This window comes from Hemiscyllium ocellatum, chromosome 48 (genome assembly GCF_020745735.1).
Source record: "Hemiscyllium ocellatum isolate sHemOce1 chromosome 48, sHemOce1.pat.X.cur, whole genome shotgun sequence".
Taxonomy (NCBI): Eukaryota; Metazoa; Chordata; class Chondrichthyes; order Orectolobiformes; family Hemiscylliidae; genus Hemiscyllium; species Hemiscyllium ocellatum.
In genome coordinates, this window is record NC_083448.1 from 7537684 (window position 1) to 7551610 (window position 13927).

The 13927-nt window shown below is 62.5% G+C and overlaps 1 protein-coding gene across 4 annotated transcripts in view; it reads right to left on the reverse strand.

The window, feature by feature from the left end:
- LOC132837026 (ankyrin-1-like) overlaps window positions 1-13927 on the reverse strand; it is a 262828-nt gene that overhangs the window by 108013 nt on the left and 140888 nt on the right. For all 4 annotated transcript variants that reach the window (XM_060856676.1, XM_060856674.1, XM_060856675.1 and 1 more), the window contains exons 7-9: window positions 12877-12975; window positions 10164-10262; window positions 6463-6561 (exon numbers count right to left, since the gene is read on the reverse strand). In XM_060856676.1, the coding sequence (XP_060712659.1) occupies window positions 6463-6561; window positions 10164-10262; window positions 12877-12975 (297 nt within the window). The remainder of the gene's footprint in view (window positions 1-6462; window positions 6562-10163; window positions 10263-12876; window positions 12976-13927) is intronic.

Here is a 13927-nt window from a genome sequence, read left to right on the forward strand (position 1 = left end):
ATCTGGTGCACGGAGGGGTATGGTGATCTTGGAGACGGTGTGGTACGGCGAACTGGGAGACGGTGATTTGGTGCGTGGTGGGGTACGGCGATCTGGGAGACGGTGGGTACGGCGATCTGGGAGACAGTGGGCTACGGTGATCTGGTGCAGGGTGGGGTACGGCGATCTCGGAGGTGATAGGGTACGGCGATCTGGGAGACGGTGGTGTACGGTGATCTGGTGCACAGTGGGGTACGGTGATCTGGGAGACGGTGGGGGACGGTGATCTGGTGCACGGTGGGGGACGGCGATCTGGGGGACGGCGGGGTACGGTGATCTGGGAGAAGGTGGGGTACGGCGATCTGGTGCACGGTGGGGTACGGTGATCTGGTGCAGGATGGGGTACGGCGATCTGGTACATGGTGAGGTACAGCGATCTGGTGCACGGTGGGGTACGTCGATCTTGGAGACGGTGGGGTACGGTGATCTGGTGCACGGTGGGGTACGTCGATCTGGAAGACGGTGGGGTACGTCGATCTGGGAGAAAGTGGGGTATGGTGATCTGGGAGATGGAGTGGTACGGTGATCTGGTGCATGGTGGGGTACGGCGATCTGGGAGACGGTGGGGTACGGCGATCTGGTGCATGGTGGGGTACGGCGATCTGGGAGACGGTGGGGTACGGCGATCTGGGAGACGGTGGGGTACGGCGATCTGGGAGACGGTGGGGTACGGCGATCTGGGAGACGGTGGGGTACGGCGATCTGGGAGACGGTGGGGTACGGCGATCTGGGAGACGGTGGGGTACGGCGATCTGGGAGACGGTGGGGTACGGCGATCTGGGAGACGGTGAGGTACGGCGATCTGGGAGACGGTGGGGTACGGCGATCTGGGAGACGGTGGGGTACGGCGATCTGGGAGACGGCGGGGTACGGCGATCTGGTGCAGGGTGGGGTACGGTGATCTGGGAGACGGGGGGTACGGCGATCTGGGAGACGGTGGGGTACGGTGATCTGGGAGACGGTGGGGTACGGTGATCTGGTGCACAGTGGGGTACGGCGATCTGGGAGACGGTGGGGTACGGCGATCTGGGAGACGGGGGGTACGGCGATCTGGGAGACGGTGGGGTACGGTGATCTGGGAGACGGTGGGGTACGGTGATCTGGTGCACAGTGGGGTACGGCGATCTGGGAGACGGTGGGGTACGGCGATCTGGGAGACGGTGGGGTACGGTGATCTGGGAGACGGTGGGGTACGGCGATCTGGGAGACGGTGATCTGGTGTGCAGTGGGGTATGGCGATCTGGGAGACGGTGGGGTACGGCGATCTGGTGCACAGTGGGGTACGGTGATCTGGGAGACGGTGGGGTATGGTGATCTGGGAGATGCTGGGGTATGGTGATCTGGGAGACGCTGGGGTACGGTGATCTGGTGCACGGTGGGGTACGGTGATCTGGGAGACGCTGGGGTACGGTGATCTGGCGCACGGTGATCTGGTGCAAGGTGATCTGGGAGACGTTGGGGTTCGGTGATCTGGGAGACGGTGGGCTATGTTGATCTGGTGCAGGGTAGGGTACGGCGATCTGGTGCATGGTGGGGTACGGCGATCTGGGCGACGGTGGGGTACGGCGATCTGGTGCACGGTGGGGTACTGCGATCTGGTAGACGGTGGGGTACGGCGATCTGGGGGACGGTGGGCTACGGTGATCTGGTGCACGGTGGGGTACAGCGATCTGGGAGATGGTGGGGTACGGCGATCTGGTGCACGGTGGGGTACGGTGATCTGGGAGACAGTGGGGTACGGTGATCTGGTGCACGGTGGGGTACGGTGATCTGGTGCACAGTGGGGTACTGCGATCTGGTAGACGGTGGGGTACGGCGATCTGGGAGACGGTGGGGTACGGCAATCTGGGAGACAGTGGGCTACGGTAATCTGGGAGACAGTGGGCTACGGTGATCTGGTGCAGGGTGGGGTAAGGCGATCTGGGAGACGGTGGGGTACGGCGATCTGGTGCACGGAGGGGTACGGTGATCTTGGAGACAGTGGGTACGGCGATCTGGGAGATGGCGGGGTACAGCGATCTGGGGGACGGTGGGGTACGGCGATCGGGTGCACGGTGGGGTATGGCGATCTGGGAGACGGTGGGGTACAGTGATCTGGAAGACGGTGAACTGGGAGAAGGTGGGGTACGGCGATCTGGTGCACGGTTGGGTACGGTGATCTGGTGCACGGTGGGGTACGGCGATCTGGTGCACGGTGGGTTACGGCGATCTGGTGCACGGTGGGTTACGGCGATCTGGTGCACGGTGGGTTACGGCGATCTGGGAGATGGTGAACTGGTGCGCGGTGGGGTACGGCGATCTGGGAGACGGTGGGGTACGGTGATCTGGTGCACGGTGGGGTACGGTGATCTGGTGCACAGCGGGGTACCGCGATCTGGGAGTTGGTGGGGTACGGCGATCTGGTGCATGGTGGGGTACGGCGGGGTACGGTGATCTGGGAGACGGTGAACTGGTGCGTGGTGGGGTACGGCGATCTGGAAGACGGTGGGGTACGGCGATCTTGGAGATGGTGGGGTACGGTGATCTGGGAGACGGTGGGGTACGGCGATCGGGTGCACGGTGGGGTACGGCGATCTGGGAGACGGTGGGGTACGGCGATCTGGGAGACGGGGTACGGTGATCTGGTGCACAGTGGGGTACGGTGATCTGGGAGATGGTGGGGTACGGCGATCTGGGAGACGGGGTACGGTGATCTGGTGCACAGTGGGGTACGGTGATCTGGTGCAGGGACGGGTATGGTGATCTTGGAGATGGTGGGGTGCGGCGATCTGGGAAACGGTGGGGAACAGCGATCTGGGAGATGGTGGGGTACGGCGATCTGGGAGACGGTGGGGTATGGTGATCTGGTGCACGGTGGGGTACGGTGATCTGGTGCACGGTGGGGTACAACGATCTTGGAGAAGGTGGGGTACGGCGATCTGGGAGACGGTGGGGTACGGTGATCTGGGAGACGGTGGGGTACCGCGATCTGGTGCACAGCGGGGTACCGCGATCTGGGAGTTGGTGGGGTACGGCGATCTGGTGCATGGTGGGGTACGGTGATCTGGTGCACAGAGGGGTACGGTGATCTGGGAGACGGTGGGGTATGGCGATCTGGTGCACTGTGGGGTACGGCGATCAGGGTAACGGTGTGGTACGGCGATATGGTGCACGGTGGGGTACGGCGATCTGGGAGACGGTGGGGTATGGTGATCTGGTGCACGGTGGGGTACGGTGATCTGGGCGATGGTGGGGTACGGCGATCTGGTGCACAGTGGGGTACAGCGATCTGGTGCACGGCGGGGTACGGTGATCTGGTGCACAGTGGGGTACGGCGATCTGGTGCACAGTGGGGTACGGCGATCTGGGAGACGGTGGGCTACGGTAATCTGGGAGACGGTGGGCTACGGTGATGTGGTGCAGGGTGGGGTACGGCGATCTGGGAGAAGGTGGGGTACGGCGATCTGGGAGACGGTGGGCTACGGTAATCTGGGAGACGGTGGGCTACGGTGATGTGGTGCAGGGTGGGGTACGGCGATCTGGGAGACGGTGGGGGACGGTGATCTGGTGCAGGGTGGGGTACAGCATCTGGTGCACGGTGGGGTACGGTGATCTGGGAGACGGTAGGGTACGGCGATCTAGTGCACAGTGGGGTACGGCGATCTGGGAGACGGTGGGCTACGGTAATCTGGGAGACGGTGGGTACGGTGATTGGGGAGACGGTGGGGTACGGTGATCTGGTGCACGGAGGGGTATGGTGATCTTGGAGACGGTGTGGTACGGCGAACTGGGAGACGGTGATTTGGTGCGTGGTGGGGTACGGCGATCTGGGGGACGGTGGGTACGGCGATCTGGGAGATGGTGGGGTACGGCGATCTGGGGTACGGCGGGGTACGGTGATCTGGTGCAGGGTGGGGTACGGCGATCTGGTACATGGTGAGGTACAGCGATCTGGTGCACGGTGGGGTACGGCGATCTGGAAGACGGTGGGGTACGGCGATCTGGGATTTGGTGGGGTACGGCGATCTGGGAGACGGTGAGGTACGGTGATCTGGGAGACGGTGAGGTACGGTGATCTGGTGCACCGTGGGGTACGGTGATCTGGTGCACCGTGGGGTACGGCGATCTGGTGCAGGGTGGGGTACGGAGATCTGGTGCACGGTGGGGTACGGAGATCTGGTGCACGGTGGGGTACGGCGATCTGGGAGACGGTGGGGTACGGCGATCTGGTGCACGGTGGGGTACGCCGATCTGGTAGACGGTGGGGTACGGCGATCTGGGAGACGGTAAGGTACAGCGATCTGGGAAGACGGTGGGGTACGGTGATCTGGTGCACGGTGGGGTATGGTGATCTCGGAGGCGATAGGGTACGGCGATCTGGGAGACGGTGGGGTACGGCGATCTGGGAGACGGTGGGGTACGGTGATCTGGTGCACGGTGGGGTACGGCGATCTGGGAGACGATGGGGTACGGCGATCTGGTGCACGGTGGGGTACGGCGATCTGGGAGACGGTGGGAGACGGTGATCTGGTGCACGGTGGGGTACGGCGATCTGGGAGACGGTGGGGTACGGCGATCTGGGAGACGGTGATCTGGTGCGCGGTGGTGTACGGCGATCTTGGAGACGGTGGGGTACGGCGATCTCGGAGGCGATAGGGTACGGCGATCTGGGAGACGGTGGGGTACGGCGATCTGGTGCACGGTGGGGTACGGCGATCTGGTGCACGGTGGGGTACGGCGATCTGGTGCACGGTGGGGTACGGCGATCTGGGAGACGGTGGGGTACGGCGATCTGGGAGACGGTGGGGTACGGCGATCTGGGAGACGGTGGGGTACGGCGATCTGGTAGACGGTGGGGTACGGCGATCTGGGAGACGGTGGGGTACGGTGATCTGGTGCACAGTGGGGTACGGCGATCTGGGAGACGGTGGGGTACGGTGATCTGGGAGACGGTGGGGTACGGTGATCTGGTGCACAGTGGGGTACGGCGATCTGGTGCACAGTGGGGTACGGCGATCTGGGAGACGGTGGGGTACGGCGATCTGGGAGACGGTGGGGTACGGCGATCTGGGAGACGGTGGGGTACGGCGATCTGGGAGACGGTGGGGTACGGTGATCTGGGAGACGGTGGGGTACGGCGATCTGGGAGACGGTGATCTGGTGTGCAGTGGGGTATGGCGATCTGGGAGACGGTGGGGTACGGCGATCTGGTGCACAGTGGGGTACGGTGATCTGGGAGACGGTGGGGTATGGTGATCTGGGAGATGCTGGGGTATGGTGATCTGGGAGACGCTGGGGTACGGTGATCTGGTGCACGGTGGGGTACGGTGATCTGGGAGACGCTGGGGTACGGTGATCTGGTGCACGGTGGGGTACGGTGATCTGGTGCACAGTGGGGTACTGCGATCTGGTAGACGGTGGGGTACGGCGATCTGGGAGACGGTGGGGTACGGCAATCTGGGAGACAGTGGGCTACGGTAATCTGGGAGACAGTGGGCTACGGTGATCTGGTGCAGGGTGGGGTAAGGCGATCTGGGAGACGGTGGGGTACGGCGATCTGGTGCACGGAGGGGTACGGTGATCTTGGAGACAGTGGGTACGGCGATCTGGGAGATGGCGGGGTACAGCGATCTGGGGGACGGTGGGGTACGGTGATCTGGGAGATGGTGGGGTACGGTGATCTGGGAGATGGTGGGGTACGGCGATCTGGTGCACAGTGGGGGACGGCGATCTGGTGCACGGTGGGGGACGGCGATCTGGTGCACGGTGAGGTACGGCGATCTGGTGCACGGTGGGGTATGGTGTTCTGGGAGACGGTGGGGTACGGTGATCTGGGAGACGGTGGGGTACGGTGATCTGGGAGATGGTGGGGTACGGTGATCTGGGAGATGGTGGGGTACGGCGATCTGGTGCACGGTGGGGGACGGCGATCTGGTGCACGGTGGGGGACGGCGATCTGGTGCACGGTGAGGTACGGTGATCTGGTGCACGGTGGGGTATGGTGATCTGGTGCACGGTGGGGGACGGTGATCTGGTGCACGGTGGGGGACGGTGATCTGGTGCACGGTGAGGTACGGTGATCTGGTGCACGGTGGGGTATGGTGATCTGGTGCACGGTGGGGTATGGTGATCTGGTGCACGGTGGGGTACGGTGATCTGGTGCACGGTGGGGGACGGTGATCTGGTGCACGGTGGGGGACGGTGATCTGGTGCACGGTGAGGTATGGTGATCTGGTGCACGGTGGGGTACGGTGATCTGGGAGATGGTGGGGTAGGGACGTGGTGTTTCAGTCTGCCCGAATCTGTAGTGAGTGTAGTTCCGTCTCCCCTCACTGGGACTGCTTCCCTGCGTGTCTCGGTTTCCTGGGAATAGCAGTGCTGTGTCCCTGATCGCTCTGTCCCATTCCATCCCCCCCTCTGCCCCCATTGCCCCCTGCCCTGTACCTTGGTCTTGGCCATGATGGGGGCGTTGTGGTCTAGGAGGATCTCCGCAATGCGAACGTGACCATTTCTGGCTGCACAGTGCAGTGGGGTCAGCTCGTCCTGTGGAGAGGCAACGGGCTGTGCTGTGAGTCTGAAACACTGAGGCAAACACCCCCCACCAACAGCACCCAACATCCCATCTCCAATCCTGTCTCCAACGAGACGGGGAGAGAGTCCGAGGGTAAGGCCTTCCATGGAGAGACTGGGCACTTGCTCCTAGTGATCCCGGTCCGAATCTGTCCACAGCCGATGGGGGAATTAAAATTCAATGGAAAATGAAGAGGCATGTCCTGGGGAAAACCGTGCTCTCTCTCTCTCTCCCTCTTGTCTAAGAAACAATTGTCCTTTTCCCCAAAGATGTTCACGTTTGGTGAACTGGCCATGATCAATTGCCTGTAGTGTTTGGTGCATTAGTCAGAGGGCGATGGGTCTGGGGTGGGTCACTCTTCAGAGGGTCGGTGTGGACTGGATGGGCCGAAGGGCCTGTGTCCACACTGTAGGGAATTCGAATATTCATGATGTTCTGGACACTGAGGGCTGGAGGCTGAGGTGGTGTGAAGAGAGATCCCACCAAGAGGCATTGTCACTGCTCCAGCTCCCTCAGAGGGAGCAGAGCTTCGGACCCTCCCTGGTGGGAGGTGGGAGCCATGCTGCAGGCACAGTGATGGGGGTAATTGCTTGTACGCCCGAGCCCAGCCTGGTACACCAGAAAGGGAAAGGCCGCTCCTGTTTGTATCCATCAGCCAGGGCTCACTGGCCGTGCGCAGTCCACATCACCGTCAGGGCAGGTAACTGGGACGAGTAAATGACACGTGAAGTGTGTCCAGAGAGAGACTTTGTGGGATCTTGCTGATGGACTGGGGGATGATCAATGATGAAATCCCACCCTACTTCAGAGTTTCTCCATCAGAGCGGGGAGGGAGATAGGGGTGGGTGTGTGTCGGTGTGTGTGTGAGTGTCTGTGAGCTTGTGTGCGCGCGCGTGTACCCGAGTGTGGGTGCGTATCCCTGTGCGGGTGTGTGTCTGTTTCCGCGAATATCCATGTGCGCGCGTGTCTGTGAGCGTCTGTGAGCATGTGCGCGTGCGCATGCGCATATCCGAGTGCGGGCGTGTATCTGTTTGCGCGTATATCCGTATGCGCGCGTGTCTGTAGGCGTCTGTGTACGAGCGAGTGTCTGTGTGTGCGCGCAAGTGTGCGAGTGTCTGTGTGTGTGGGTCTGTGTGTGCGCGCGCGTCTGTGTGTGCGTGCGTGTCTGTATGTGTGCGTGCGCGCATCTGTGTGTGCATGTAACTGTGAATGCATGTGTCTGTGTGCGTGCGTGTCTGTGTATGTGTGTGCGTATCTGTGTGTGGGTCAGTGTGTGTGCGGGTCTGTGTGTGTGCGGGTCTGTGTGTGTGTCGGTCTGTGTGTGTGTCTGTGTGTGTGTGTGTGTCTGTGTGTGTGTGGGTCTGTGTGTGCGGGTCTGTGTGTGTGCGGGTCTGTGTGCGGGTCTGTGTGCGGGTCTGTGTGTGTGCGGGTCTGTGTGTGTGTGGGTCTGTGTGTGTGTGGGTCTGTGTGTGTGCGGGTCTGTGTGTGTGTGGGTCTGTGTGTGCGGGTCTGTGTGTGTGTGCGGGTCTGTGTGTGTGCGTGTCTGCATATGCGTGTGCGGGTCTGTGTGTGTGTGCGGGTCTGTGTGTGTGCGGGTCTGTGCGTGTGCGTGTCTGCGTATGCGTGTGCGTGCCTGTGTGTGCCCCTCACTGTGACGATCTTTCAAGCTCTGTGAATGTCCTGATGCTTCCCCAATGACGCCCCCCCCTCATCCCAGGGGGGTATCCCCAATGACCCCCCCTCCCAGGGAGTGTCCCCAATGACCCCCCCTCCCAGGGGGGTATCCCCAATGACTCCCCCTCCCAGGGAGTGTCCCCAATGACCCCCCCGTCCCAGGGAGTGTCCCCAATGACCCCCCCGTCCCAGGGGGGTATCCCCAATGACCCCCCCTCCCAGGGAGTGTCCCCAATGACCCCCCCCTCCCAGGGGAGTGTCCCCAATGACCCCCCCCTCCCAGGGGAGTGTCCCCAATGACCCCCCCGTCCCAGGGGAGTGTCCCCAATGACCCCCCCGTCCCAGGGGAGTGTCCCCAATGACCCCCCCTCCCAGGGAGTGTCCCCAATGACCCCCCCGTCCCAGGGGAGTGTCCCCAATGACCCCCCCGTCCCAGGGGAGTGTCCCCAATGACCCCCCCCTCCCAGGGTGGTATCCCCAATGACCCCCCCTCCCAGGGAGTGTCCCCAATGACCCCCCCGTCCCAGGGAGTGTCCCCAATGACCCCCCCGTCCCAGGGAGTGTCCCCAATGACCCCCCCGTCCTAGGGGAGTGTCCCCAATGACCCCCCCGTCCTAGGGGAGTGTCCCCAATGACCCCCCCGTCCCAGGGGAGTGTCCCCAATGACCCCCCCCTCCCAGGGGAGTGTCCCCAATGACCCCCCCGTCCCAGGGAGTGTCCCCAATGACCCCCCCGTCCCAGGGGAGTGTCCCCAATGACCCCCCCTCCCAGGGAGTGTCCCCAATGACCCCCCCGTCCCAGGGGAGTGTCCCCAATGACCCCCCCCTCCCAGGGTGGTATCCCCAATGACCCCCCCTCCCAGGGAGTGTCCCCAATGACCCCCCCGTCCCAGGGAGTGTCCCCAATGACCCCCCCGTCCCAGGGAGTGTCCCCAATGACCCCCCCGTCCTAGGGGAGTGTCCCCAATGACTCCCCCGTCCCAGGGGAGTGTCCCCAATGACCCCCCCGTCCCAGGGGAGTGTCCCCAATGACCCCCCCCTCCCAGGGAGTGTCCCCAATGACCCCCCCGTCCCAGGGAGTGTCCCCAATGACCCCCCCGTCCCAGGGGAGTGTCCCCAATGACCCCCCCCTCCCAGGGTGGTATCCCCAATGACCCCCCCTCCCAGGGAGTGTCCCCAATGACCCCCCCGTCCCAGGGAGTGTCCCCAATGACCCCCCCGTCCCAGGGAGTGTCCCCAATGACCCCCCCGTCCTAGGGGAGTGTCCCCAATGACTCCCCCGTCCCAGGGAGTGTCCCCAATGACCCCCCCGTCCTAGGGGAGTGTCCCCAATGACCCCCCCGTCCCAGGGGAGTGTCCCCAATGACCCCCCCCTCCCAGGGAGTGTCCCCAATGACCCCCCCCTCCCAGGGAGTGTCCCCAATGACCCCCCCCGTCCCAGGGGAGTGTCCCCAATGACCCACCCCTCCCAGGGAGTGTCCCCAATGACCCCCCCGTCCTAGGGGAGTGTCCCCAATGACCCCCCCGTCCCAGGGAGTGTCCCCAATGACCCCCCCGTCCCAGGGGAGTGTCCCCAATGACCCCCCCGTCCCAGGGAGTGTCCCCAATGACCCCCCCGTCCCAGGGAGTGTCCCCAATGACCCCCCCGTCCCAGGGAGTGTCCCCAATGACGCCACCCCCTTCCCAGGGGAGTATCCCCAGTGACCCCCCCCCTTCCCAGGGGAGTATCCCCAGTGACCCCCCCCCTTCCCAGGGGAGTATCCCCAATGAGCCCCCGTCCCAGGGGAGTATCCCCAGTGACCCTCCCCATCCCAGGGGAGTATCCCCAGTGACCCTCCCCATCCCAGGGGAGTATCCCCAGTGACCCCCCCGTCCCAGGGCAGCGTGCAGGGTGGTCTCACCTTAGTCCGAGCATCGATCTGTGCCTGGCGATCAAGGAGGAACCTGACCATGTTACTGTTCCCTCTCCGGGAGGCGATGTGCAGTGCCGTGATCCCGTTCTGCGGGGAACAGACAACAACACGCTGGTGGGTACACAGCTCCCTCTCTGTGAGCCGTCGGGCAGGCCCTAGGGTCGGAGTGACCGGGCCTCAACTCACCCACTGCCGTCCCCAGGCCCTGTTGGGTCAGCTGGGGGAGGGGCGAGGGGGACTGCCCAGCACTCAGGGTGTACCCTGACCCGTCTGGATGGAGGGTCGCACAGAGACTCCGTGTGAAAACCATCTCCCGCTTCCCGGTCCTGATCACCGCCCATCTCCCTCCCTCGCAATCAGCCTCTCCTGCCAATCCCCTCACCTCTCCCCTCACCCTCTGAGTTGCTCCCTCGATTGAAGCCTGGTCCCATTCGGATGGAGGTGAAGGCACAGGTTTTGCAGTTCCCTCCGTGACTACCTGGTCAGGTCCACGCCCCCCTACGACCCACCCTCCCATCCTGGCACCTTCCCCTGCCACCGCAGGAACTGTAAAACCTGTGCCGCACCACCTCCCTCACCTCCATCCAAGGCCCTAAAGGAGCCTTCCACATCCATCAAAGTTTTACCTGCACATCCACTAATATCATTTATTGTATCCGTTGCTCCCGATGCGGTCTCCTCTACATTGGGGAGACTGGACGCCTCCTAGCAGAGCGCTTTAGGGAACATCTCCGGGACACCCGCACCAATCAACCACACCACCCCATGGCCCAACATTTCAACTCCCCCTCCCACTCTGCCGAGGACATGGAGGCCCTGGGCCTCCTTCACCGCCGCTCCCTTACCACCAGACGCCTGGAGGAAGAACGACTCATCTTCCGCCTCGGAACACTTCAACCCCAGGGCATCAATGTGGACTTCAACAGCTTCCTCATTTCCCCTTCCCCCACCTCATCCTAGTTCCAAACTTCCAGCTCAGCACTGTCCCCGTGACTTGTCCGGACTTGTCCAGCTCCTTTTCCACCTATCCACTCCACCCTCTCCTCCCTGACCTCTCACCTTCATCCCCTCCCCCACTCACCCATTGGACTCCATGCTACTTTCTCCCCATCCCCACCCTCCTCTCTTATCTTTCGCCCGGAACGTCGATTTCGCCGCTCCTCGGATGCTGCCTGAACTGCGGGGCTCTTCCAGCACCACTGATCCGGAACCTTTCCCAACTGCCCCTGCCCTCACGCCCCCCCAACAGCCCTGATACCCCAGCACCGTCTCCCTCCCCCATTCCCTCTTGATCACAGGCCTGTCCCATTCCTTTCCCCCCACCAACCCCCACTTCCCATCATGCCCCCCTCCTCGAGTCGCCAACTCCTGCCCAACAGTGCCCACCCCTTCGGCTTGGGGATTGTCCCACCTCGCCTGATGGGTGTTCCAACCTCTCCGCGTCCACTCCAAACGTGCCCTCGCCCAAGTCGGCCACAGTTGCCTGGCCAACGTGTGCACTCAACGCCCTGACACCAATCCTGACAAGTATGGCATCGGCCATCTTGACCACCTCAGTCCCACGCTCGGGGGAGCGACGGACCTGTTCCTCAAGGCGCTGCCATTTCCTCTCCCGTCTGACCTCCCTCAGACCAGCGTGTTCCCAGGCAAATTCAGGAGGAGCCACATTTCAGCGCGGAGACCCTGACCACTCAAGCCCGGCCAGGGCCAGGGTTCAGATGTGGCCCGGTTGGGAAGCTGGGCTTAGGTGAGGGAGCGACAGACCCTGGGAAACACAACCCCGATGGAGAGACTGGGGGAGTGGGGAGTCCGAGGGGCGGGCAGGCCCAGACACGGGGAACGGGACCAACAACACAAAGGGAGACAAAGGTCGATCCATCCCAAAACGCAGGGAGGTGTGCAGGTAGACAGCGAGACAGGCGGGGGGAGAGTCATAGACATATACAGCACGGAAACAGACCCTTCGGCCCACCCCGTCCATGCTGACCCAGATATCCCAACCCAATCTAGTCCCACCTGCCAGCACCCGGCCCATATCCCTCCAAACCCTTCCTATTCATATCCCCATCCAAATGCCTCTTAAATGTTGCAATTGTACCAGCCTCCACCACATCCTCTGGCAGCTCATTCCATACACGTACCACCCTCTGTGTGAAAAAGTTGCCCCTTAGTTCTCTTTTGTATCTTTCCCCTCTCACCCTAAACCTAGGCCCCTCTAGTTCTAGACTCCCCCACCCCAGGGAAAAGACTTTGCCTATTTACCCTATCCATGCCCCTCATGATTTTGTAAACCTCTATAAGGTCACCCCTCAGCCTCCGACGCTCCAGGGAAAACAGCCCCAGCCTGTTCAGCCTCTCCCTGTAGCTCAGATGCTCCAACCCTGGCAGCATCGTTGTAAATCTTTTCTGAACCTTTTCAAGTTTCACAACATCTTTCCGATAGGAAGGAGACCAGAATTGCATGCAATATTCCAACAGTGGCCTAACCAATGTCCTGCAACATGACCTCCCAACTCCTGTACTCAATACTCTGACCAATGAAGGAAAGCATAGCAAACGCTTTTGTCACTATCCCCAGCCTCTCCCTGTAGCTCTAACCCTCCAACCCTGGCAACGTCCTGGTCAATCTTGACTGCGGGGAGAGCTGCTGGGGGTAGACAGTGAGGGAGGTAAGCAGGGGTGGCTGAATGCAAGCCCTTACCTTGGGGGTAAAGTTGATATTTGCCCCCCGGGTCAGCAACATGTGGGCAATGTTGAGGTTCTCGTAATGTGCAGCGATGTGGAGTGGGGTGAAACCGGTCTGAAAGACACAGGACAGAGCGCACAGTGTCAGCTCAGCTCCTGGAGAAACCCAGCGTGGAACACATCCCCAGCCCCCTGCGCTCTGCGTGACCCCCTCCAGGGAGCAGGGAACCACAGGGAGACTTGCCAAGGGTCAGCCTGCCAGCAGAGGGAGGGCCGGCAGGGTTCAGGTGGGGGAGGGAGGCAGCCTGGGTGGTCAGGACAGAGCACTGACCTTCCACCGTCAACACCGAGCACTGCCGTCCAGGCTGGTTATCGGCATTCGGCCCAGGGAGGGTCCCAACCGCGACCGCGAGCAGCCCAACCCACTCACCCAAATCCCCAAACCACATGGCCATCACATCCACAGGGGGGCGAGGAGAGAGAGGGGGAGGGGGAGAAGGAGGGAGGGAGAGGAAGAGAGGGGGAGGGAGAGAGGGGGGAGGGGGAGAGAGGGAGAGGGTTGGGCTGACATTGCATGAAGATCGCCGGTCCACACAAAGTGGAAAGGATGAAGGTCCCCCGAAGTGGAACCCGAGGCGGGATTGCGAGGGAACGGGAACAGGGGCTCACCAAGATGCAGCGTCGCCAACCCAGGGGCACACGCACACCGAGGGAGCTCTGTGTGGTTCACCAGCACACGCGCTGTCAGAGGGAGGCGCTGACCTCGGTGGGTGCTGGGCTCCTGGGAGGGACGATAGGACAAGGGGGATAAGGGGAAATTCACTAACACCAGGATCAAATACATTCAGAACCATCAGGTCAGCAACCCCATGTCCCTGGGTGACCCTGTGTGACCCTGTGTCCCTGGGTGACCCTGTGTAACCCCGTGTCCCTGGGTGACCCTGTGTGACCCCGTGTCCCTGGGTGACCCTGTGTGACCCCGTGTCCCTGGGTGACCCTGTGTGACCCCGTGTCCCTGGGTGACCCTGTGTCCCAGTGTCACCCCGTGTCCCTGGGTGACCCCGTGT